Source organism: Triturus cristatus, chromosome 2_2 (genome assembly GCF_964204655.1).
Source record: "Triturus cristatus chromosome 2_2, aTriCri1.1, whole genome shotgun sequence".
Taxonomy (NCBI): domain Eukaryota; kingdom Metazoa; phylum Chordata; class Amphibia; order Caudata; family Salamandridae; genus Triturus; species Triturus cristatus.
In genome coordinates, this window is record NC_140582.1 from 562,823,853 (window position 1) to 562,851,736 (window position 27,884).

General features: G+C 41.4%; 1 protein-coding gene across 1 annotated transcript in view; it reads right to left on the reverse strand.

The window, feature by feature from the left end:
- Nucleotides 1–27,539, reverse strand: part of ASIC5 (acid sensing ion channel subunit family member 5) — a 612,782-nt gene extending 585,243 nt beyond the window's left edge. The window contains exons 1-2 of the mRNA XM_085641714.1: nucleotides 27,500–27,539; nucleotides 18,818–19,124 (exon numbers count right to left, since the gene is read on the reverse strand). Coding sequence (XP_085497840.1) covers nucleotides 18,818–19,124; nucleotides 27,500–27,539 — 347 coding nt within the window. The remainder of the gene's footprint in view (nucleotides 1–18,817; nucleotides 19,125–27,499) is intronic.
- Nucleotides 27,540–27,884: the final 345 nt, after the last annotated feature.

Genomic DNA, 27,884 nt, shown 5'->3' on the forward strand with positions numbered 1-27,884 from the left:
AGAGAATGACCTTGCAAACCAGTATGTTTTCTCACTCTGCAAGGGTATAGTCCGTGCAACAGCTTAATCTTTTGTTTTACACTTTTTTTACTATAGGTTCGTGAAAAACGACATAATTTTTCAATAGATTCCTGTCGTACACTGCAAACACTACTGTAATCCCAAGTGTACACAGGGTTTTTAGCACGTCTCCCTAAAACTTCTTCAGCTATCACTTCTTCTGCATTTCTTTCAACCACTTTCTCTTTCTCCATTGGACAACCATCACTAACTTCATAACCTCTACCACTGGTGTCAACTGCATACAATAATTTTTCACTTAGTGAATAACTCTCTTCATTAAAAAAAGGCTCTGAACTAGAACTGTGTTTCCATTCTCCCAAAAAAACATCACAAACATTTTTTTTATTAATAATTCTTTTCCTCCTACTTTTGGCCTTCATTACGTATATTGGTTTATCTAGTGATCGAATTCTGTTTAACAATAAAATAAACAGTTTCCTTTTTACTTCAAAAGCCTTTTCCACAATGCTTTCAATATGCTTCTTCTTTTTATAAAATAAAGCTCTCTTTTTATATTTCTTCACATCTTTCAGCAAATTATGCACTACTCTCTTGTAAAATATTTTTTTGCGTAATTCCTTATACTGATTTTGTCTTCTTTTACCATACTTTATCTCCTTTGACTGAACATTTGCTTTTTTACTTTTCCTCCTAATTTGATTTTTTTTCTTACTTAAAAAAATCTCTGAAACTGGAGCATTCTCTACATTCTGTTTGCTCCTACAAACATTTTTAATAAATTGCTTCGTGATCTTACCAGAAGATTTTTTCCATTTAGCCACATTATCTTGTACATTCAATACTTGTGGTTGATGTTTCTTCAAATAATCCTCCTGTCTCTGCTCTTTTCTTTTTCTTTTTTTTTCTGGCATAATTTCTCGATTTTAACGTTGAAAAACAGTATCTGCAAAAAAGAATCACAAATAAATGTATATTAATAACTTTCACATTTACAGTATTCCATTACTGTACAAACACATTTTATATAAAAACTGACTAAGAAACTATAGCCCTGAACCACAAGTGTGACGATGATTAAAACACTACATACATAGTGCATACTACTTTGAAGCAGTTCATACCCTAAAGCCTACCTCACTAAAAGACTACATGCTAACTGACTGAATGATTACAGTACTAAAACGAGACACACTGGGTGAGAAACAGGGTGTTTCCTAGAAGTGTATGAATACTAACTGGGGAATTGAAGGTGCGAAAGACAACTGTGTAGCTGATAAGAGAACTGAATGCATACTGGATAGGCATTTAAAGCAGTCCACGTGCTAAGCCCTAGCTCACTGCATGAGTACTTGGGTACTGACTGAATGATTAGACTACAGCAAGGAGACTGCCTGGATGAATTTATAAGTGGTAGGCTTTTCGCACAGGGAATGGATTAGTACTTGGTACTGAATGGGTCACTAGAGGAGTGCAAAGGCAGTGACTGGTTGTTTGCTGGTCTGTATTGATACTGACTAGAGAATTGAAAGTGTGAAAGACAAGTGTCTAGGTAGTTAGAAGACTGCATGCATAGTAGATAGGGGTTTGAAGCAGTCCATGTGCTGAGGCCTGGCTCAGTGCATGAATACTTAGGCGTTTGACTGAATCATTGAAGTACTGGAAAGAGAGTGTCTTGGTGAATTTATAAGTGTTTGGGTTTTGGCACAGTGAATGGATTACTACATGGTGCTGAATGGGTCACTAGAAGACTGCAAAGGGAGTGACAGCGTGTTTCCTGGAAGTGTATGCATGCTGACTAGGGAATTGAAGGTGTGAAAAACAACTGTATAGGTATTTAGAGAACTACATGCATACTGCATAGACATTTGAAGCAGTCTATTTGGTAATGAATGGTTCACAACATAAGTACTTAGAAACTAACTAAATCATCAGACTACTTCTAGGACAGTACCTAGGTAAAAAAATTACATTTTCAGATCTGGTGCAGTGAAGACAATACTACATGGTACTGCACTTTAGTGTCAAAGCATGATTCATTTTTTCAATGCATAAGCAAACACTGGCTTCTAATGCTACTAAAACTTGACAACATGACAGGTTTAAAAACACTTATCTGCCACCAAATACATAATGTTACCAAATGCTTCTCTCACAGTGGTTCCCAAATGCACACAAACTCACAGTGTGATTCTAGACAACAACCACTATCCCTAGGAGTTTACCAAACCTCATTCACTACAGTGGAAGTGGTAAGGGAACTGCACACAATCTACATATTTCTCGACTGCACTTTAGTGTCAATACCTGACTCATTTAATCAACGCATAAGAAAACACTGGCTTCTAATGCTACTAAAACTTGACAACATGACAAGTTTTAAAAAAGGTATCTGTCAGCAAATACACGATGTTACCAAACGCTTCTCTCACAGTGGGTCCCAAATGCACACAGTCTCACAGTGTTATTCTAGACAATCACCACTATCCCTGGGAGTTTACCAAAACGCATTCACTACAGTGGGAGGGGTAAACGTACTGCACACAATCTACATATTTCACGACTGCACTTTAATGTCAATGCCTGACTAATTTAATCAACGCATAAGCAAAGACTGGCTTCTAATGCTACTAAAACTTCACAACATGACAGGTTTTAAAACAGTTATCTGTCAGCAAATACACAATGTTAACAAACGCTTCTCTCACAGTGGTTCCCAAATGCACACAGACTCACAGTGTGATTCTAGACAAGCACCACTATCCCTAGGAGTTTACCAAAACTCATTCACTACAGTGGAAGTGGTAAAGGTACTGCACACAATCTACATATTTCACGTCTGCACTTTAATGTCAATACCTGACTAATTTAATCAACGCATAAGCAAAGACTGGCTTCTAATGCTACTAAAACTTGACAACATGACAGGTTTTAAAACAGTTATCTACCAGCAAATACACGATGTTACCAAACGCTTCTCTCAGAGTGGTTCACAAATGCACACAGACTCACAGTGTGATTCTAGACAAGCACCACTATCCCTAGGAGTTTACCAAAACTCATTCACTACAGTGGAAGTGGTAAAGGTACTGCACACAATCTACATATTTCACGTCTGCACTTTAATGTCAATGCCTGACTAATTTAATCAACGCATAAGCAAAGACTGGCTTCTAATGCTACTAAAACTTTACAACATGACAGGTTTTAAAACAGTTATCTGTCAGCAAATACACTATGTTACCAAACGCTTCTCTCACAGTGGTTCACAAATGCACACAGACTCACAGTGTGATTCTAGACAAGCACCACTATCCCTAGGAGTTTACCAAAACTCACTCACTACAGTGGAAGTGGTAAAGGTACTGCACACAATCTACATATTTCACGACTGCACTTTAATGTCTCCTGACTAATTTAATCAACGCATAAGCAAAGACTGGCTTCTAATGCTACTAAAACTTGACAACATGACAGGTTTTAAAACAGTTATCTACCAGCAAATACACGATGTTACCAAACGCTTCTCTCACAGTGGTTCACAAATGCACACAGACTCACAGTGTGATTCTAGACAAGCACCACTATCCCTAGGAGTTTACCAAAACTCATTCACTACAGTGGAAGTGGTAAAGGTACTGCACACAATCTACATATTTCACGTCTGCACTTTAATGTCAATGCCTAACTAATTTAATCAACGCATAAGCAAAGACTGGCTTCTAATGCTACTAAAACTTGACAACATGACAGGTTTTAAAACAGTTATCTGTCAGCAAATACACAATGTTACCAAACGCTTCTCTCACAGTGGTTCACAAATGCACACAGACTCACAGTGTGATTCTAGACAAGCACCACTATCCCTAGGAGTTTACCAAAACTCATTCGCTACAGTGGAAGTGGTAAAGGTACTGCACACAATCTACATATTTCACGACTGCACTTTAATGTCAATGCCTGACTAATTTAATCAACGCATAAGCAAAGACTGGCTTCTAATGCTACTAAAACTTCACAACATGACAGGTTTTAAAACAGTTATCTGTCAGCAAATACACAATGTTACCAAACGCTTCTCTCACAGTGGTTCACAAATGCACACAGACTCACAGTGTGACTCTAGACAAGCACCACTATCCCTAGGAGTTTACCAAAACTCATTCACTACAGTGGAAGTGGTAAACGTACTGCACACAATCTACATATTTCACGACTGCATTTTAATGTCAATGCCAGACTAATTTAATCAACGCATAAGCAAAGACTGGCTTCTAATGCTACTAAAACTTCACAACATGACATGTTTTAAAACACTTATCTGTCAGCAAATACACGATGTTACCAAACAGTTCTCTCACAGTGGTTCCCAAATGCACACAGACTCACAGTGTGATTCTAGACAAGCACCACTATCCCTAGGAATATACCAAAACTCATTCACTACAGTGTAAGTGGTAAAGGAACTGCACACAATGTACATATTTCACGACTACACTTTACTGTCAATACCTAACTCATTTAATGAAAGCATAAGCCATAACTGTCTTCTAATGCTACTAAAACTTCACAACATGACAGGTTTTAAAACAGTTATCTGTCAGCAAATACACAATGTTACCAAACACTTCTCTCACAGTGATTCCCAAATGTACACAGACTCACAGTGTAATTCTAGACAAGCACCACTATCCATAGGAGTTTACCAAAACTCATTCACTACAGTGGAAGAGGTAAGGGATCTGCACACAATCTACATATTTCACAACTGCACTTTAGTGTCAATGCCTGACTCATTTAAGCAACGCATAAGCAAAGACTGGCTTCTAATGCTACTAAAACTTGACAACATCACAGATTTTAAAACAGTTATCTGTCAGCAAATACACAATGTTACCAAACACTTCTCTCACAGTGGTTCCCAAAAGCACACAGACCCACAGTGTGATTCTAGACAAGCACCACTATCCCTAGGAGTTTACCAAAACGTATTCACTACAGTGGAAGTGGTACAGGTACTGCACACAATCTACATATTTCACGACTGCAGTTTAATGTCAATGCCTGACTAATTTAATCAACGCATAAGCAAAGAATGGCTTCTAATGCCACTAAAACTTGACAACATGACATGTTTTAAAACAGGTATATGTCAGCAAATACACAATGTTACCAAACGCTTCTCTCACAGTGGTTCCCAAATGCACACAGACTCACAGTGTGATTCTAGAGAAGCACCACTATCCCTAGGAGTTTACCAAAACTCATTCACTACAGTGGAAGTGGTAAAGGAACTGCACACAATCTACATATTTCACGACTGCACTTTAATGTCAATGCCTGACTAATGTAATCAACACATAAGCAAAGACTGGCTTCTAATGCTACTAAAACTTGACAACATGACAGCTTTTAAAACAGTTATCTGTCAGCAAAAACACGATGTTACCAAACACTTCTCTCACAGTGATTCCCAAATGTACACAGACTCACAGTGTGATTCTAGACAAGCACCACTATCCCTAGGAATATACCAAAACTCATTCACTACAGTGTAAGTGGTAAAGGAACTGCACACAATCTACATATTTCACAACTACACTTTACTGTCAATACCTAACTCATTTAATGAAAGCATAAGCCATAACTGTCTTCTAATGCTACTAAAACTTGACAACATGACATGTTTTAAAACAGGTATATGTCAGCAAATACACAATGTTACCAAACACTTCTCTCACAGTGATTCCCAAATGTACACAGACTCACAGTGTGATTCTAGACAAGCACCACTATCCCTAGGTGTTTACCAAAACTTATTCACTACAGTGGAAGTGGTAAAGGTACTGCACACAATCTACATATTTCACGACTGCACTTTAATGTCAATGCCTGACTAATTTAATCAACGCATAAGCAAAGACTGGCTTCTAATGCTACTAAAACTTGACAACATGACATGTTTTAAAACAGGTATATGTCAGCAAATACACGATGTTACCAAACGCTTCTCTCACAGTGGTTCCCAAATGCACACAGGCTCTCTGTGTGATTCTACACAAACAGCACTATACCAAAACACATTTCTTCATCTAGAAGAACTACTACATTTTAGTACAGAAACATAACATAACTCCTTTCACAAATTCATAAACAATGTCTGGTTTCTAATTCTACCAAAATATAAAAACAGCACAGTTATCTGTCTGCAAACACATGAAAAACACAAATGCTTATCACAGAATGGTTTCTACATGCACACACACTGTCAATAAGATTGCAGAGAAAAAAAAGGTACTCCCTACACTTTAGCAGAAGAAATACATTAGTCTGATTACAATCAAAATAGTCTACATACATCCCCTCACAATTAAATAACTCACCTTTCAAGATGTTTTGTAGATTAAGAAGTATATCAGTCACACACCAGATATCAGTCACACAGCAGATTTTCTTATACAGAATCTCCGCACTGTGCACCTGTCAGCAGAACCAAAGAATGGCAAAGTTTCCCTCTCTTTTTCCACACATATACATGTAAACATCAAATCACACTCCTTCCCACATAAATTCAAAAGCAAACACACATTTCTATTGGTTAAAAATTTCAACCCTTTCCAAATGACATAAACTTCAACCCTTCCCCCAATCTGCCTTCTGCCCGTTACCATAGAAACAGGTCATGGAACACTGTACTGAGGACACAGGTCAGAAGTTCAGCACATACAATCTTGCTAATCAAGACAGCAAGTGTGCTTGACTTCTCAACATATCAGCTTATCATATATAATGTTCCTTACAATCAGTTTTTGTTAACCAATAAGAATCATGCGTTTAAAAAACAGAAATATGCATCCTACCTTTCAGTGTAGAAGGTTGTCAAACAGCCAATGATTTCTTGTCTTTTTTCAAAATTGCATCTTAGCCACCATTTTAGAAACATCTTACTTTCTAAACTGCCATTTCATTTAGAGAGACCATCTGAGTGCATCCAGACCTCCTTACAAGATGCTTACAGTGTGGATTGTGGGACACAGCTCCATTTTCTGGAGCCAAAGGTATGCAGAAAACAAAGGCATTCACAAAGACCTAGGTTTGCCAAATGTAGACATTAAATGGATTGGACAGAGAGGGTTAAAGTGGCACCAATTGATGCCATTGGTGAAATCCTTCATGCAAATCCAACACCCTGACCTCATAATAGTGCACTGTGGTGGCAATGACCTAGGCACTTTGACTGGGGTAGGTCTGGAAATGCTTATGAAGGACACCTTTGCAGAACTGATTTCACTTTTCCCTAAAACTGCCTTTGTGTATACTAACATATGCCAAAAGCAGAAATGAAACTGGTCCGATCATTTTTGTCCACAGATTGAGAAAGCTAGGAAACATGTGAATAAATCTGTTTCTGCTTTTCTCCGAGACTACAGAATGGGGTCCATTTACAATAACAATCTGCGCTTTCATATGCAAGAGATGTATAGGAGAGATGGAGTACACTTTACTGATGAAGGAAACAGAGTCTTCCTCAACAACTTTAGACTCTGTATAGGTACTTACTTATAAGTACCAAAAACTCTCAATCAACACAACGGCTCTTTTTAGAGCCACTCAAGAACAAACCACTTAAGGTTAATCTTTATCTCCCAACAATTTCATTTTTTTTTCTTGGATCCGCGAACCCACCGCGAGAGGATCCGTGCATCGAACGCGATAGGATGCGCGCACCGTGCGCGCATTTCTCTGTTTTTTTTTTTATAAAAGGTGAGCCCCAGAGGGTCCTTCTGGGACCCCTAAGCACCTCTAGAGGGTCAGAGTATTTCCACTCTGCCCCCTTTATATGTTTTACACACTTTTTCCCCTTGCTTCTTCAGCCTCGCTTCTACCGAGGCAGAAAAATGGCCACCAACAGTTCCTGGTTTCGAATGTAGAGAGACACTCGACAGCCAATTAGCATTCAGCGCGCGATCGGGAAGGTGCGCGCTCGGTTCGGGGAGGGTGCGCTTACGGTGCAGGTACGGTCCGCGGATCCTCCGCGGCCATAGATATCACTAACTTTTTTACCCTCATTTTCTCAGGAACTACTTAACAGATTCACACCATATATGCAAAAGGCAAGAGTCCGAACTGAGGACTACCTCTTTGCCAAATTTGGTGTCATTCCGTTCAGCGGTTCGGGCTGTAGCTGCGACAACAGATCCTATGGGAAATTGCATGGGGAAAATGCGTTTTGGGAATTGAATGCAATATAATTATGTTCAGGAAATTATATTTATTTGGATTTGTGTTATCACACTGACACTTTACTTGCACTGGGATTTTCTTTGCTCTGTGTTAGCACAATTTCTGCCATCATATTTTTTCTGGTATTTTGGGCTGTCACGAAGGGTGATGCACTTTTGATGTTAAGTCATCATGAGTCTTTTTACAGTTTTTTGTATGTTGAAACCTACTATTGTATATTATTCCAGCCTTGAAGAAGTCTTGGGTATTGACCCTGACGAAACACGTGTCGGCTGGGCATAGAGATCTACAATAAACATAACGAACACGAATCATCTGGAGTGTTCTACGTTCATTATTGTGTTTAAACGTATTTGCAAATAACATTATATTAGCCATACTTGGATCAAGAATTGGACAGTACTAGTTGTCTATATCTAATTACGTGTGTGCACAGGCCATTGAGTATGGCTTCTTTTGGAATATTGCTGTTTTGGCCAGATCGCAACATTGCCCCCTTTGTCTGAGTTCCTAAGAACGATGGTGTCATTGTCACATAATTTGCTGATCAGCTGATAATATTTTTGTTGGTTGATGTTATATTTTTTCTTGCAAGCTTTCGTTATTCGGTTGAGTTTTTTCACTTCAGCAGTTATGGTCTCACTTAATGTATCTATCGTATTGTTGTTATTGTTATATTGGATTTATATCGCGCCCAATCACCTGCAGGTCTCTAGGCGCTCGGAAATCGATGGTAACAACAATAATCTTGGCAAAACACAGAAAGAAAGACACTCCCTGGTCTAGATTACACTCAGGATTCTTCTAAACAACAGTGTTTTTAGCATCTTTCTAAACCGCAGGAGGTTCCCTTCCCTGCGCAGCACCTCAGGCAGCATGTTCCATAGCTGAGGAACTAACACAGAGAAGGCTCTTCCTCCCTTAGTTACTAATTTGTAGCGGGGACAGACCAATAGCTGAGAATCTAAGTGTTCTCACTGGGCTGTACACCTCCAAACGATCTGTAATGTAGGCTGGTGCCTGACCGTAAAGTGCCTTATGAGCCGTGCATAAGGTCTTAAATTCCACTCGCTCTTTAATGGGGAGCCAATGCAGGCTATGTAGCAGGGGGGAGGCCTTAGTTCTCCTTGGGAGTCTGAAAATAAGTCGTGCAGCGTCATTCATCACGACCTGTAGCCTGTTAGTCAGAGTCAGTATCCCGTGGCATTACTGGCACAAACTTTGATTTTGGTTTGAGGTTTGTGCATATCGTTGCATTAACCTCAATTCCTTGTTGTTTCAAGAGATTTTGTGTGTTATCAGGAGGTGTGTTGTTTAAGTCATAATTTTCGAGTGCTTGTAAGTCCCCCAATAATCTTACATCCCTTGCTGTTAATGCACTAGTTACGTTTGTTTTGCTTTGATTTCCCGCGGGCAGGCCTGTTTTGTTTTGTTGTTGTAAATGAAACTTTTGTAGCTTGAGTTTCCTGATAAATGTATATATGTCTGCTCTTGTTTGGGGGTAATCAAAATGTGTTTCCGGACAGTAGGGTAATCCAAGAGCCAACAGCTGTTGTTCTGCGCTGTCTAAGTCAATGTTTGAAAAGTTTATGATGGAATTATTAGATTGAGTTCCAGATATCACTATCGGCGCCAATTTTTCCTTGCTGGTTTCTAGTTGAAGATCTTTTTGGAGTTTGCGCCTCCTTTTCCTTCGTTCACGTCTTCTTGCATTTTGCCTTTGTTTGGCTTGGGATTTCGCGGACGCAACGTCTGGCGCCTGTCTTTCCTTAAAAAATGCAGTTCATCTACTAGTGTATGTTTTTGTTTGTCAAGTGCTGATAAACCTGCTGTGTCTTTGGTTTGCTCAATATCCGACCGGCTGTTGATTGCTGAACTGAGGTCAGAAAATTATGAAGCTTCCCATATTTGGTGATTTGGGCCAGCGGTTGCTTCTTTCCGCTTGGTCTGTCCTGTGTTTTTGTGTGAAGCCTTCACACCATCGTATTTATGGGCGAAGGTAAAGATTTGGCCCCTTTCATAATCTTGTTTATCCCTCTGGAATTTGAATGTTTTCCGCTTTTTTATTATGTCCTCCTCCTTCTTTAGTCTTGTTGTCATTTCTTCTCTTATTTTAGAAATAGTGTCTGAGCCTTACAAAGCCGTGATTTTGTTGCTGAGTTGATCTATTTCTTTTTGTAACTCAATCCTGTCGATTTGTGCATATTTAATCAAAATTTCCATCAGATTTTTTGAGGCTTCCAGATTGCTTTCAGCCCATTCAAGCAACTTGTCTTTGTTTGGATTTTCATAACTCGGAGCAAGTAAAATACGGAGGCCCCGAGGGACCCTCTCTACTTCCAAATATTTGGTGAGAGACTTGTGCTCCCACCATTTTGCTTGCTCCACTTTCATGGCCTTTTCAAGTTTTTTATACAATTCTTTGAGATTGTTTCCCGATCTACTGGCTTCATCATTGTTAACCCGTTTCACTGGCTGGATATTAGGGATTTCAGGACACATGTCTTCAGCTGCCTCCTCTCTGCCTCTCAGCACGTCAGGGGCCATTATAAGCACTTTCAGTTAGGCGTGTGGCAGTTGCACTCAATATGCTTGCATATGCTACTGCACACCTCCCACCAGACCTTTCGTTAGCAGCTCCTACCTTCTGTGGCACTTGTCAGTACCTCTCGCATCCTCCGACACAGATGCTCCCGCTGTCCCACTCGTCGGCTCGGGCTGTGTTTTCTTCGATGTCCGGTGGCTGCTGCGGCTTCACCACCAGATACAGCTTCCTGCTGCTGCGCCCTGTTCAGGAGGGGGTCCGTTAACACCAGGGAAGCCGTCCTGGTATACGCTTCAGGTGAACTTTTCCCGTATGATTCAATGCAACGTGAATTGGAAATCAGGAATGGACACCTCTTCTCTTGTGAATTTTTATTTTTCTATTTTGCGCTGTGCCGCCATGACGCGTTTCGGTCCACAAGGACCTTGACCACATGACGCGCTGACAACACTTCCCCATTTTTATAGTGCCAGTGCAAAGAATTAACATAGACAACAGACTGTCATTTCACGAACCGAGGTTCGATTGCCATTTTAGCAGCAAACTTATATATATATATATTCCCTGAAAAAAACAAAGGTTAATGTAATGTTACACTTAGGCGAGAATTTCAGTGACACTGTAACTTTTTAACCACAAAAAACCAATAGTGGCTCAGGGGATTCTATCCCCTGTGATTAAAATATATGTGTGAAGAGGAAGGGGCACGTGGCACCCCTCCCTGAGCCTTAATAGACTTTTGGAACCCTATCCCCTGGAGTTGAACTCCTTAGAAAAGGCAAGGAGGACAAATAACCACCCTTGCTGAACCTTAATAGGCCCCAGGGACCTCATACCCCAGGGAACCATTAAACCTATTTTTTTAATTGCTTTCACCCCTGGGAGGTGGGGTCCTTGGGGCCTATTAAGGCTTGGAAAGGGGAGCCACATGCCCCTGTCCTCTTATTTTACACAACAGACCCAGGGGATGGGGTCCTCCTGGGCCTCACAGAGGCTCATGTAGGGAGCCCCCATGCCCCTCTTCCCAAAAGAATATTGCACTCTGCCTCCCGGACCCTGGCACATCCCCGGTGGGTTTTAGGAGAAGCGCTGCTATAGAAAGCTTGGGTTTTGCTGCAGGTGGGCTCTCTAGTTGTCCAGTTTCAGGCTCTACTTAACCTATTCAATGCGGGCTGTGGCAAGGACACACAGCAGTAGCGTGCAGTGGGCATGCCACTGGTGTGAACAAAAGTGCACCAAAGGCAAGCCCATCTGCCCTCGACTACAGCCATTGCCATCTACTCTGTTTGTTTTGCCCTGTGTAAGGTCATTCTTCGCAACTATTCTAGGAACACGTTATTTGATATGAATACATTGCGGCCTGAATCTGCCACATTCTCTTGCAAGTCACAATGTTCCACTTGTAGATACTGTGAACAAATTGGAGGAAACGTTCGTAAGGTTTTGGATGGGTTTTTGAAAGTCTGACTTGTGAACGTTTGCTCACTCCCTAAACATGCCTTACACATTTTTCAACTTCGCTTATATTTGAATGTAGATGCTTTGCTTCTCACTGAATCTGGGCTGCGTTCGGACTCGAATATGAATGTATGCCAAGCGGCTCCTCATAGCTATGTCTATTATAGACAAGACAGAAAAAACTAGATGGGGGGATTGCCATTATAGTACAGAAAGTTTTCACTGCTACACTTTTCACTTTAATCATCTAAAGGGAGGTCAATGACTGGGTTTCTGCATTTCTTTTGCATCCAAAAGCTCTTTTGCAGAAGTTTTGATTTATCATCCAACTGGGCAAGTGCCTGACTATTTGAATTCATTTGAGGTTGCCATCTCCTCAGCAGTTTTGAAATATGCCAATTTCACAGCTTTGGGCTACTTCATCTTGCACATAAAGCAATCACAGATATATCAGGCCAGACTGTAGATGAGTCCTGCCAGGCACTTAATCTGCAAGAATTGGTATCAGTAGCTATGCTTTAATATGGACATATGCGTTCATTATTGCTAGGCAGGACTAAAGGAATATACTCTCTCTTGTGATCCAGGATAAATGGGTCAAATGATTGCAAACAATACAGCATTTGTTGATGGGATTCGGTTCCTAGACATCTTAACAAACTACACTGGCTTCCTATTAGGAAATGGATAATTTGCAAGGCTCTAATTTGTGTGCAGCAGGCCTTTTATAAACATGATCCTTAATACCTGATCACACCTTCAGATTGCTCAATGCGGTGGACGTTCCTTTTCTGTGTTGGCTTGCAGAGAATGAATTGCTTGAAGGAGCATCTCTGAAGAAATCCCTTTTAGGAAGGCTCTCAAAACCTACCTGTTTGGTCTGGCCTAAGGTGGCCATAGCAACTGTGACCTAGATGGGATTTAGTGCTGGGTTAATCTGTTTAGAGTAGCTGAATGCTTTGCAAATTCATGGATTTATTTAATTATTCATTGATTCATGTATTCATTCATGCATTCATGCCTGCATTTGTTCATTCATTCCTTCATATATTCATTCATTTCTTCATTTGTGAAATTCCATGTTACATAATACCTACATATAGGCTTAAATACCAATTAATAATAATCTGTGCTTAAATGCCTACTGACTTTAACATATGCTTTTCACAATCAACATTTCAGGCCTTTTGGCTTTATCGTAACTTTTCATCATAAACAATCAGGCCGATTACCTTTGTCATTGGCTTTTCACAATAACAAGCTCAGACCTACTGTCGTGGTCATATGCCTTCCCCCAGGTCTATGGTAATGAAATAACAAATATGTACATTATACAGTTGCCAAACAATATAAAATCCCTACTAAAAGAGCGCCTTAAGGATTACCACAGTGGAAATCGTCCATCCTCATGGTTGTACGGGTGGGATACCAAAACCAGTACCCTTACCTACTACAGCAATTTGCGAAATTCCATGCAGAAAAATACCTGCCAAAAGGCATTAGCACAATTTAATAACAACCCACCCTTAAAAGCGTATTGCCTTTACCACATGCTTTTTTACAATATGTTAAATAAGGCTTACTTGGGTTATTAAAACGTTTCATTATAAACAGATCACACTGAAGGAATCTGTCACTACTGTTCCCAGGGAATGCGCCAAAATCTTACACTTCTCAGGTGTATCGAGGAGAAATATCTATATTTCTCTTTGTTTTTTCCTCTTTCTACGTCTGCTACATTCTGCAGCGCATTCAGAAAGAGAAAAATGTCCCAAAGGATTTCTGTTGTGCAGGAAGGTGCACATGCTGCATTGAGCATAAGCTTTCCATCCAGGATACAATCATAAAAGTACACATATGAAGAAAATTATAGTTGGCATAGCAAAATACTATCTCTCCTAAAACAACTTAATAAGGATTATTATGCTCCACACTTTCTAGCCGTTTGTACGGGTGGATCACCAACACCATATCCCTTGCCTACCGTGGTAATGTGTGAAATTCCATTTACCAAAATACCTGTCTATAGGTTTTAGAACAGTGTGCATCCACCCTTAAAAGCTCTTCAAAATAGGAAGGTCATTTCTACCGGCTTGTCATAATGTTCCATAAAAAATAGATTAAACCTATGAAATATGACAGGACTTTTCCCAGTGAATCCCCAGGCGTTGGCACAGAGGCTGGCAAAACACCAAAATCTCTGCCTTCCATGGCAATCTGTGAGATTACATGTAATAAAATGCATGCCTCTGGCCTTTAATATAGAGTAATAACAATCCACACTAAAATGTCCATTAACTTTACTATATGGTTTTCACAATAGATACATGAGGTCTAGTCCCATTGTCGTAACTTTCATAATAATCAGATCAAGCCTATAGCCATGATTGTTGGCTTGCCACCTAAACCAGCTCAATCCTGTTGTATCAAATATAAGCTTTGCCACAAGCCAAAAAGTACAATACCAGCAGTCTTTTAGTGAAGGCTTCCAAATGTGGCCAATCAAATCATTTTCTCTGGGGGACCAATGTGTGAATGGAGCCTAAGCTCCTTTTTCAGTAGTACTCTGAAAGATCTTCTTTCTTGATCATATGGTCAGGTGACAGCTGCACTGTTAAGCCAAACTTAAAACTCTGTGTAGATTAGGGTAGCTCAGACTTCTCCAACGAGTAGCTCGTGAACAACAGGCAGCTCCCCAGCCACTTGTAAATAGCTCTCCTGTGCGCAGCCCTGACTATTAAAGTCAAAGCTTTTGAAAGGTTGAATTAATATATGTATTCCATAATTCAAAAGCATGTATTTGAGACCAAAATGTATATTCAGAACTCATACACTTAGCTGACCACCAATGGCTGGATTTCTATTTACAGCTATTTCAGTAATACATCCTAAGGTGATTGGGAGACATTACTTCAATGAATCCTCTTGCTCTGGGGACACTGTAGCTATGGCTGTCATGTACTAACTCTGTAGATACATTGCAGATGCCATTTTCACATTTCTGTTTGCAACCTTGCCTGGCGCACTAAAGTAATCACTGCTGGTGATCTTGCATATGGTGGCCACTAATGTAATCTTTTCTGACGTAGTCTCTGTTCCCCTACTGGTCATGTTAGTAGCTCAGTATGATTGTCATTGAACGCAAGCTGCTCTTATTACAGAAATGATTGGATACCCCTGGGGTCGCTCTTGGCCTCCCATTCTGCTCTCCAACACACAACTGCAATCTGTAGTCTACAGTTAATGATGGAAGGGGACGGCACAGTGATTGCAGTAGATTCCTCGTGAGATTCCTGCTTCCAGATTCCATCTGTGCTACTGCCAGAGAACAGTAAAGACAACAGAGGACCTAGTTTTCTTAGACACTTTAGCAGAATTACAATGTCATGGGTGTGCCTCTGAAGGTCAAGCTCAAGGCAGCCATACTGCTGGTGGCTCACGATGCGGGATAAACAAAATATTCCCAGCAGTCTGGGGGGTAAGCACTTTTTTCTTTGACAGCACACAACTTCTGCATAGTCAAAACATGTACTCCTGGCAACTAACATGTTGGTGAAGCCAAAGGCCCCCGTGTACTGCCCCTGGAAGCTCTTTTTTAAGTTGATCACATTATGTCTGGCAACAGCTGCTCTTTCCAGCTAAACCTAAAAGGCAACTTAAAAATGAATACATGATGTCATGTCGTGTGACTAAGTTTCACCAGTTTGCAAAATATGTATTGAAGGAGTTTTATAGCTTTAACATGTTATTTTATAGAAACATCAGATTACCAGGTGTTAGTGAGTAGAATTGTAACTTCAGTATAGTCCAATTACAAGTTAGAAGAACCTAATATTTAGAAGGGCCTGGCGCCTAACAAAGGAATAGGAGCCGTTTCATTCAGGCAGTGATGTGATAATAGTGTCCTTGATTTCTTAAACAGAGAGGGCTTCAGGTTTTTCCAGTTGACCTCTTAGGGTTTTTCTTTTTATTCCAAATGCGAGTTTCTTAGACTTTGAGGGATATTCCTCCATGTTTAATTCAGCAGGTTTACTTAGGCAACGGTTGAAAGCATTAGTGCACCTTAGGTTCCCTTTGGGCTGGTAGCTTGTGGCCAGATAAATACGGCCGCCTTCACAGAAGACATTATGCTTGACAGATTCTTAGTCCCTTGAATATACACACAAGTTCATTCATCTTCACCTTCTAGTCTGCTGGGCCACATTCTGATTGTGAAAACACCTACCAGTACGTCTTTGTATTCACAATGAAACCTGAAGTATGACAATTTTATTTCTATTTGTATCCTTCTTTTCTCCACTGAAAAAGTTGCCTATCCTTCACCCCTGCATTCACACGCCTTGTGAATTTCAAACTGAGCATCTCATTAATGCAAATTCCATTATTTGTGACCTGGGGGTCTCCAAAACTGTGGCAAGAACACTTAAAATTGCTAGTTAAAACTCATAGTTTGTGGTTATTTGCAAACTTTGTATTGTATGTTTTGAATATGCCTCCGATTTCTTCGGTAGGGTATTTGGAACGTCCACCCTTAATAAAACTCACAACCTACTTTTTTTTACTTTGTCACTTTTCACAGCCCTAATGTAGGTGATCCTGCTTTTCTGGGCTGGCATGAGATAACCAAGCATATGTTCAAACTTTTCTCTAGAGTGGAAATTCACAAATAGACTAGTGAGAAAGTCAGAAATGTTCTCCCATAAGATTACTCCTATGTTTGAAGTAAATATCTGATCTTCTTGACATTTACTAATCGTTCCGCAGCTTTCCACAAGCATGGACAAGGCAAAGCATCACCCATACGAAAATGAAGCAAGTCTGCAATTTCAAATCCGTAAATGTAACACATAAGTTAAGTGTGTAGTTTTTGGGTTCCAGTGGGGGAAATTATTCACATCTTAAAGAAACAACTTCCATTATAACCCCACCAGTTTGGTGGTGTCCCCGCCCCGCCTTTTCAATATGAACATTGGATTTACTCCAACATATGATAGAATGAAATGCCCATCGGTTTTCAGCATGGGAACCTAATGAAAACAATGTGTGGATATCCACCATTATAAAATGGTTTGCTGCTCATTCACCAGCGTTTTCAGGTGTCCATCCTAGAACGCCTGCAAACCACCCTTGTGAAACCGTTTTCTTAACAATAAAATGTCAGCAAACGGGTGTCCTTTTGAAAATGAGTTTATGTAAATCCATTTACAAGAACAAAATCCCACCATTCCTATTCTGTGAACGGGATGCAGGATTTTGCTATTACACGTGCCAAAATCGCTGTAAAGCCTGGGAAAAGTGGCAATATCCAAGAGCCCCCAACTTCAAAAGGCCCCCTTGGGAAAGTGAACTTACTCTTTATCTAATTTCTGTGGGGCCTATTTCGATGTTGGTTTGAAAGCCTCTGACCACAATCTAGGTGGTTGTAATTTAAACCGGACGGTCGTTCCGGCTGGATTCTGATGGGCTCAAGGAGACTGGCCGTAATCCCAACGGATGACGTTTCCACTGTTGGGATTATGATGCTCAGTTTTCGACAGGCTTTCTATGACGGGCTTTCCGACATGGAAAGCCTGTTGGAAAGCGAGATTGGGAGCCCCTAGCAGGGCCCCGTTTTCCTTGCGGCTTCTGGTTGGAAGCCAAAGGGGCACATATGGTGTCCCTTTGTTAATACCTGCACTGAGCCACTTGGTGCAGGAATTGACAGAATTTCCCATTTACCTATGGGAGCCGGAAGCACAAGCTCCTATAGAGAAATGGGAGTATGCGACTGCACCATGTGCAGTCGCATTGCAATTCCGGTGTCGGGACCGCCGATCGGAGGTCGGTCCCAAGACTGCAACGTGTCTGACTTCGTAATTGAGCCCTGTGTATTTTTCTATCTTAATCTTTTACATCTGATTCAATATTGTTAGGAAAAATAGGGCTCGAAATAGCAAAAAATGGGTAACAACATTCAAAGTTGTTCAAAACAGAGTTCCCCAAACTATTTTTTGGCCAGGGCCCCTAAAATCCTTAAAATGAGACAGGTGCATGCTGCTGAGGTGCGAAAGTAGCTTGGTTTATGAGGGGCGGTTCAATGCAATAAATGCACGTGGGAAACTGAACTGTCAACCATGAGTTGTATGCATAAGCTGACGACTGCTCAGGCGAGGCGCGATGGCTGCTGGTCTGTTTATCGAGTTCCGATGCCCAGAACTCATGCACTGAATCTTGAAAATATTGAATTAGAGGATGCAAATTACGCACAATGGGCGTCAGCCTGTTTTTTAAACATGAGCACAAGTCCATTATGCTGCTTTGCACATTGTTTATATTAATGACCCCAGACTCGTCTTGCAATGAACGTCTGGATCAATTACAGTCGACTACGAGTCGAAAACATTTGGAAAGTCAGATTACCAAAAGTGCTGAAAAGATTGTGCGGTACACACATGCCACATTATTCTAATAACTAGCAGTAACAAATTGCACGTTTTCATCCTTTGTTCTTGATATTAGAGTAAGAAAATTATAGATGGTATTGTTACCCTAGAAATATAATCTGGTTACCTGTTTAGATTGCAAAAGGTCACAGCCGGGAACTCGATGTTTTCCACATACTGAACTGTAACGGAAGTAGTGGTTGGCCAGCTGAAGTAGTTTATGATGCGCGTGCAGATCTGCCAGCATACGATAATAACCGAGCCCAAGACCACGGACGTCCACAGCACCTTCCGTGTCCTGCTCCGTCTGCCGACCAGGTTGTGCAAGCCATGGAAAGAGGTCGAATTCGCAAATTCCAGATCATACTGTTTTCTGTCTTCGATGGGAGGTCGAGGGTGTCTTAAGAAGTAGAGCTTTAATTTTCCAACCAATCCTTTAAAACATATGAAAGAAAAAGTAAAATTACACTCTTGGACTGAATGTGGTATTCATAAGTTCGCCTCTTCTACAACACCGTGTCTAAACTTGCTGTGCGGTGGCATTTCCCGAGTGATCACAAAGAAACCAGTAGAGATATGACATGTAGCTCTGCGAGTGATGTTTATTACATACAGGGAAGCTTGACCACACCCCGACCATTGGTCGAAGTACGGCATAGGCAACTTCCGCCTCCCTTATGCTGACCTGGGCTTCTCTCGTTGAAACGTTGGTTCGAGCAGAATTTCTGTTTGTGGGAAGCGTTCACCGTGTGACTTTGGAAACTGAATGAACATCCCTTGGATGTAAGGATGCGCATTTTTTTCCATGTGAGGGCATACCTCTACTATTTTCACGCTGATTAACTTCCTCTCATACGAATAACACATTTCGAAGAAAAAAATATGTCGTTTCCCCATACATAAGGGTATTTGCAATTATTCTTTGCAGACACCGATACATACCTTGAGCTATGGATTCAATTTGAAACTATTTCTGTCACTATCAATTTATATTGGATAACTGCGTTGCCATCTGACCAGGATTTTTTTTCAAACTTCACAATTGGAGGAAGAAGGGAGATCGGAAAATGTTTAGAAACTTCACAGGATCTAACGATGTTGTTCGGAGAAGGGAAGTCATAAAACTGAAATTTTAGCTGCAGCAAGACAGAACCAGAAGTGAAAGAGAAATCAAAGTGAATGCTGGAGCTACTGCACAGGGAAGTGCCTGCTTCAGGCTGAGTGGAAAGGGTCTTCTGGGCTATTCAGGGACTGCTGATCTAAGAGAGGTGAGGAGCGAGAGAATCTGGTCCTCATGAAATAAAGTTTGGCAGCCGAGAAGGAGATAATGCAACTTTAGCAAGAGGAGGACCAGGACCATAAGGGCCAGCAAACATAATGTTGCCATATACAAAAGTGATCTTATCTGAAACAATGCCCAGCTCATGAGAAAAGGATTGGAAGGGAACAATAGCGTACACTACTTTTCTCAGGAGGTGGGAACAAAGTTTTGATCCATTGAAAATAGCTTTCTACAAGAGCTGGCAGCACACATATCCCTACTTCCAAAGCAGTCAATGTAAGAGTCAGATTTCAAGCAAAATCTGATGACCATAGCAGTCAGACTTTGCTTGACATCTGATTCTTACATTGCCACATACAAGCCGGGTGGGATTTCTCTGAGCAGGAGTATGAGGAGTGGTGCAGGGTTCATTTCGAGTTGTCGGTGGGTAGCTTAAGAGTTTTCAAGACTGTAGAAAACTATCCATTATGATATGAGCTATGGAGGTATCTTCTAAAGAATACCTAGAGGGGGTACTAAGATCAGCAATAGCTGATCACAAATTACTATCAGTGCATGAAATCAAGGTAATCACAAGAAGAACGGCTGGAATGGTTACAAAATAGACAGACTAAACTAAATTTAAAATAACAAGCTCAGTAGAGGAAAACATTCTATCTAGCACAAGATATAGGTGCTCTCATTCAAATCACTGTCATTGTCACACAGCCCAGTTTTTCTGTGTCCCTTGCATAAACAGTGGACAACTGCCTAAAGATAAAAGTGGCCACAATACATTAGTTACACTTAAAACATTCTACAGAACTTTAAAATTAATGTTAAGAGGTGTACGCTTGCCTTTGTCCATATTTCCATTGTTTAATGGCAATTAGACCTCTTGTTTGAATGTGGCTGATCATACTCTCGTTTGGATACCTGTAGTGCCCCCTCATATTCTTTCCATGTTGTGTATTTCATATACTGTTGAGAATGTAAAGGTACTGGCTTGGCTTATGTTGGGTAAAACTGTACAAATACATTTACAAAAAACAAACGACATAATTTTTTATCTTAGAGGTTCAATACTCTTGAGGAAATTCCAGTCATTTTCTAAGGCTTCAGCAAATCAGATAGTTTTTATGAACCTACGCAGCACTGGCAACCTGAAGAGCAAACCAAGACAAATTCATCAGTGTGTTGCTTCAATGATTATTGGAGTTATGTTTTACACCAGCTCTAGGAAGTTGCTTTTGTCCATGGATTTGCATCCTTGCTATATCACCATCAACCTTCATAATTCTGAAAGTTAATTATCTATGGAAATTACCTAATTACTTAAAACAACCATAGCTATATTAAGTGAACATGCTAAACCTATATCAATCCTGCTGCATACGACCAAATGTTTAACCTAGGTCAATCTGAGTTGCTGTGTCCTTGAATAGCATCAGTGATATCTTCATCACTGCCAGTGGTGGTTTGATGTCAATAACATTTGTGATGTAATCTGTTACTTTATGTCCTGTATTAATTCTGGAATGGATACACTCCTTTAACCCAGACCAAGCCCCACCATCACAAAACTATTTTACGATTGCTACTCTGTGTGCATGCTAGGTCAGAGCTCTGGGTCTTGCCTGAGTGTGGAGTTGAGGCTCCTGGGTTTTCTCACTCTCTTAATGTGTAGGAACACTGCAAACAATTTAGTACTCTAACACGGTGCCACACACAGAAGCCAGGACAATAGACTGATGGTTGAGAAAGTAGCCTGGTTTATGAGAGGCGGTTCAATGCAATGCACGTGGGAAACAAATAAATATCTGTGCTTGGCTTGGCATGAGAACAAGATGGACCTGTTTGCTAATGTACATTTTGGGGCATATTAACAAGGAGATAGCGCCACCACAGGTTTTTTTTACCACAGCAGCAGAGCAATCATTGCTCCATATTTATGAAGTGACACTAGAGGCCTCTAGCATCACACTCCAGGATCAATTTTCCCCAGCGCCAGATCCGGCTTCACCAGATAAAGACAATGATATGCAAGATAGGCATTCCCTCTTAAAAGTCATGCACAACTGACACAGTCGTATTCACAAGGATATGGGACAGTGACGTTACTTTGGCAAAAGATGCACAGAGTCCCAAAAGCGTAAAAAATGTAATGCTTTGGCAAGCCAGGCATAAAAATGGTGCATTGGCATTGGTACAAAAGCAGAACATACACAAATCACTCTGCCAACTTAACTATGTCATGGACTTACCCCTACTGTAGCTTGGAGCGCCAAGAGGACCACCACCACCATATCCACCATCACCATCACCATGGAGGCAGTGCAGGAGAAGGGAGTGGGTATACCGGCAGAGGATTACCCTCATTGACCTCAGGAAGGAGGAGGAGGTCATCACACATTACAGGCTCAGGAGTGAGTTCATTGTCCAGCTCCTGCACCAGATTGCACCAAGACTGCAGACAACAGCTGAGCGGTGCAACAACCTCCCTCTGCAGGGCAAACTACTGGCTGTTCTACACATGCTGACATCTGTAACATTCCAACCCACCACAGCTAGAGTGGCTGGAGTATCCCAGCCATCCTTTTCAGCATTCCTACCCTCCATCCTGGATGCCATCATAAGCCTCACAACCCGTACCTCGTCTTCCCCAATACATGGCAGAAACAACAGGAAAACAAGCAAGGCTTGTATGCCATTGCAGGATTTCCACATGTGATGGGGGCAATGGACGGTACACATTTGCAGCTTGTGCCTCCAGCGGCTACATCAGGCCTGTACTGGAAACACACATATTCGATGAGTGTGTGGGCAATAGTGGACCATCTGGACCCGTTCATCAATGTCCTGGCAATGTACACAGGGAGTGCTCATGATTCTTTCATCTTTCGACATTCCATCATCAACGAGCGCTTCCAGAGTGGGAGATATGCGAATGTCCTACTGATTGGTAAGTGCTTCTCAAGCACATGACTGACCACATGGCAGTCATTAATGTGGGATAAAATAGCTATATTAGTGTTGGTCTGAATGAGATAGTGCATACCTAGGAGATGTGGGCTTTTATACTTGCACCATACTACATGGCACGTATGCAACACAACCTGACAAGTCGGTAAAGTGATTAAAGCATATGATTTGTTTACTAAAAACCACGGGGCATATTATCAAGAAACGGCGAAATTATCAAGCCCATTATCACCGCTTTAGCGGCAGTTTTCTTCAGCTAAAGCGGCGATAATTTTAACGCCGTGCTTGATAATATGTCCCCAAGAAAGTCTCCAGAATTATCCAGCAGTAAGCTTTTCCCACTGTGTTTGTTTGGTATTCCTTTTGTATAGCATTCTTTCTTATTGCTGAATTGATGCTGTGAGCACTGCCGATCAAAGAGCAAGTGAACCAGTGTCCACACTTAGGAGGCGTTGTACAGTGTTATTTCAACGAAAATATGCTAATCATGAAAATGATTAAACCATAATTCTAAATATTTCAATTCCTTGATCTTCGTAGATAAAACGTTTTTTGATGCTGTTTGGTCAAGCAATGTGCGGTATGACACACAATCTATTTCATTTAGAAGATGCCATTTTCACCTTTATGAGGAAAGTAGTTTATTATATAATGTGGTTGTGTGACATAGGATAATAAATCATGTACCTGTATAAATCAATGTACAAGATGTGTTACATGACACAGTTAGGGTTATAAGGTGTAGGTGTCACATGTCCTTCACAGCTCACTGTGATATATTAGAAGGATATTAATCTATGAACTGCAATTAACAAAAGGATCTCTGTGCTCAAAGCAGCAACTAACATACCGAGTTGCATAAAGTAAAAATCTCTCATCTGCATGTTATGTTATGTGCTTTGCAGGAGACACATTAACCTTCTATACTACTTTGATGAAAATCTGGGACAACACAAAACACAGATCTCTCCAACAAATGCTTTAACCTCCAGAGTTATCGCACCATTAATATTATTCCCTGAGATTTACTGGGCACCTCTGTAGCAGATGTCTAAATCCCCTAAAATATTTTAAAATGCAGACATTGCAGTCAATTAAGCAGTAGAGATGTACTGCCATGCTACACCTTGTTGCCAATTTAGTGGGGAGCAGCGTTGGGTACCAACGAATCTCCTCTCTTTTTGTTTTGGGACCCAGCAGGGGTGCATTGAGGCTTGCAAGAGTGTCTTAGACTCTTGCGGGCATGCCAATTTAAAAGGAGAGAGTTATGATTGGCCCTGGGTTCTTTATTTCCCTTGGGCAATCTCGGCCCTGCAGAAGTTAGAGTCCAGCAAGTTCTCTGATTGGCTGCCAGCAACATGAGTAAAGTGTTGCTGTCAGCCATTACAGGTCTAGAGGACTTAGCATAGCAAACAAATACTCTTAGACACTTTAAACATGCCTATTTGAAAGTGGAATGCCATGCTAAAACAGTTTTCATTGATTTAAGACTGAAAAGGAATGATTATGAGTAAAATAAAGTTCCGCAAAAATGCCGCTAAATTTGTAATTGGAAAATCTATGCCACAATATCCTGGGGGGTCTGAATTGTGTGTCCTAGAGATATTTTTAAAACATTTGACATTGAACTATATTTGTACCATAAGTGTTAGGAAACCTATACTGTAAACATGTATATTTCAATTTTTTGGTTGAAGCACTGATTTCAAAAGCACAAAGAGAGGGGCTTGGCCTTTTATGTCTCAGTGTAGATAACAGAACATTCTCCGACCATAAACAGTTGGCCCATGAATGTAGTGCAGGAATTAATCGTTTGTGATGAAACCAGAAAATAACGGTTTTCATAGTATGGCAATGGTTGCACAGGTCTTGAATAATAAGCAGGCCTGTGAGGTGAACTGCGTTTGTGTAGTGGCCAGTAGGTTCCCAGTGGCAGTACTGTGTGGATGTCTTTCGGGACTAGCTCCTGCTTGATGAGACCTAACAGAGTCCCCCTGTGTCACCATCATGTCTAACATCGGAGATGGATTTCACAGCAGCCCCGCGCTTACTCGACACCACAGTGCCTCTCTTCATCTAACTGCAAACGATCAGTCTGGCCACGTTGGGCCTCTAGTCTGACTTCTCTTGCAACGTTTTCACTTGGAGTCCAACTGTGTCTCTTGTCACCAGCCGCGGTCCATGCAGGAAACAGCGGTGAGGCGGTGGGGCCGCATGGGGGCGTGGGGGACGGGGGAGGTTTCGAGGGACGATGCCGAGGTACAATTAAATAAATAATACATTTTCCCTCTACAACGTCCGTTGGAATCCACCCCCACCTGGCCTCACCGCTGTTACCTGCACGGACCGCGGCTGCTTGTCACTCATCTACTTGCCTTGAGCTTGGTTCACTCAGTTATTTACTCTGCTAGTCCCTCTAATGCAATCCTCAGTCTGCCCTTCAGCTGTTCCCTCTCATCCTATGTTGGACGTTCTCTTCTCCCACTCCCCAGAGCTCTCTCTGCCCTCTTAGCAGCAGTCTCTCTTTCCCACCACTTCGGTGCACCCACTGCCACGCATAATGTGCTCAGGGCTGGACTGGCTATAGCGGGCACCGGGCATTTCCCCTGTGGGCCGCCAGGGTTGGGGCCGGTTTTGGCCCCCTGGGGGGCCGTTTTTATTACCAGGGGCCGTCAATATCAGCCCCCTGTAACAAAATCGGCCGAAACTGTCCCTTGCCAACAGCTCGGCCGCAGCCCCCCTGACCAACAAGGGGGCCAGCCGAGTAGTTTGCCAAGGCCGATTACGGTTCCCAATCAATCCCTGAATCTGCTCATTTCCCTTATGTGTTACATACTCTTTAAACACTCTGCTGTGCTCTCAGCACCCCTTTCGTTGTGCTCTCTGCACATCTACTGCATTCTTTCTGCTGTCCTCTTGCTGTGACCTCTCCCTGCCACCCACTCCTGTGCTCTTTTTTGCCTCTACTATGCTATATGGTCTTTATGCTCCATCTGCTGTGCTCTGACCAGCTACTGAGTTTTCTCTGCTCTACTCTCTTTGGACGCTCGGCTGTGCTCTCTCTTCTCCCTCTTCTGTGCTCTCTCTTCTCCCTCTGCTGTGCTCTCTCTTCTCTCTCTGCTATGCTCTCTCTTCTCCCTCTGCTGTGCTCTCTCTCCTCCCTCTGCTGTGCTCTCTCTCCTCCCTCTGCTGTGCTCTCTCTAGCCCGCCAGCATGATCTCTCTGTTCCATTATCTTGCTGTGCTCTCTCTTTCCTTGTGCTTGTGCATTCCCTGCCCTTCCTCGCAGGCTGGGATCTCACCTCTTTGTCCCTTGCTCTTGTGCCCATCGACTGTTGACCGTTCACCCCTTGGCCCGCCAGGTGTACTCTGCCTGGTGTTTAATCCCCACTCTGTGCTCTCTGTCTTTTGTCTCTGTCTTTACTGTCAGCACCCCTTTCACTCCAATGATGGGTTTTGAAGAGAAGGCCGGGAAAGGTCGAACCGATTGCATTTAATGTCACCAATGAGAAAGAAGATCGCTTTCCAGCCCTCGAGGCAATCTGAACCTAAAATGACAACACGTATATGCTATAAGAATAAGTTTTATTAGCCTGCATGTACAATGATCCACCCTTGCCTGCATCTGGAGGCCACGTTATAGATACTTTAATTCGGGAAGGCAATGAGATCCTTTCAGTGTGCAGAATTTGGCACTTGTCATTTCCTACCTGCAAACTACTCCAAAATAGTTTGCAATCAAAGAAATAATACCATCAAAGGTTGTATATTTTCTGTTGCCATATACCATGAAATGTGTATACATCACCTGAACATTCTAGGAGTGAGAAAGCGGTTCTCATTTACAAACTATCTATAATTTACCGTAGCACACCATGACACTTGAAACACGCAAAAATAAACAAGACACAAGATAACACACCGTAACATAGCCAAACATGAAAGACGTACGTCTAATTCTACAGAAAGTAGTGTCTGAAGATAAAGTGACTTTGGTATTTAACGACGAGTATGAGGGGATTCTCAGATACTTTAGGGAATTGATAAAATTTAATTTCATTAATAATCATGACTACAAGATAAGCCGTTTTACGTAAAGTCCGGTGAATTCCAGTTATAGGTAGTTATTCTGACCTGGAGTTTATACTGGGACTGGGCAAAATGTAAATTGCTGGATACATTTTAGTAATTCTTGGGAATTTCGCATCACACACATTATGCAAAATGACTGAAATTACAACAGGACGCGGACTTATACCACATGTGAAAATCATAATGGAGGAACTCGAACAACCAGTGCACTATTTGTGTCACTTGCGTTTTTCATTCTATTTTTTAAGCGTAAAATGCGTCAACGCTTGCAAAATGTTATACAAGTTCTAAAAGTAGAAAAATAGTGCCGGAAGCAATGTTTCAAAGTAATATGCCTTCCTGAAAATATACTACCAATGCTTGACAGCTCAATATTACACATAACATCTCTACATAACCCTAATAAAGCACATCTGTTGGTTGAAATGTAATTGTAACCTCGATAACAAAGAATTCAATTGTTGCCGTCACTTACCAGGTCTTTCTAATGCATTCGAGTTTTCAAATTGAGCCATTGCCTTCGTTTTTTGCAGACAAGAAGGGATGCGAACACCTTGATTTTGGCAAAGACAGTCATTTCTTAGTAAGGCTTTATACTGCAGGCAGAGCAGGCGGGGTTTACAGTCACGATAATCAATGACATTTGACTGCCTGTGTTGCTGCGTATTGTTAATGTGATTTCCCGGTAAGGCACAAAGGCTAATGAGCAATCCATTAAAAGAGCAAATACATCCAACCATCCACCGGACGCAGATGCTGCTAGTAAATATTATCTGTCTTTAGCACTAAAGCCACAGGCTGGTTTGGGGATGCTGTTCATACCGAATGAATGCATTTCTAATTTACTTCCAGACGAACAC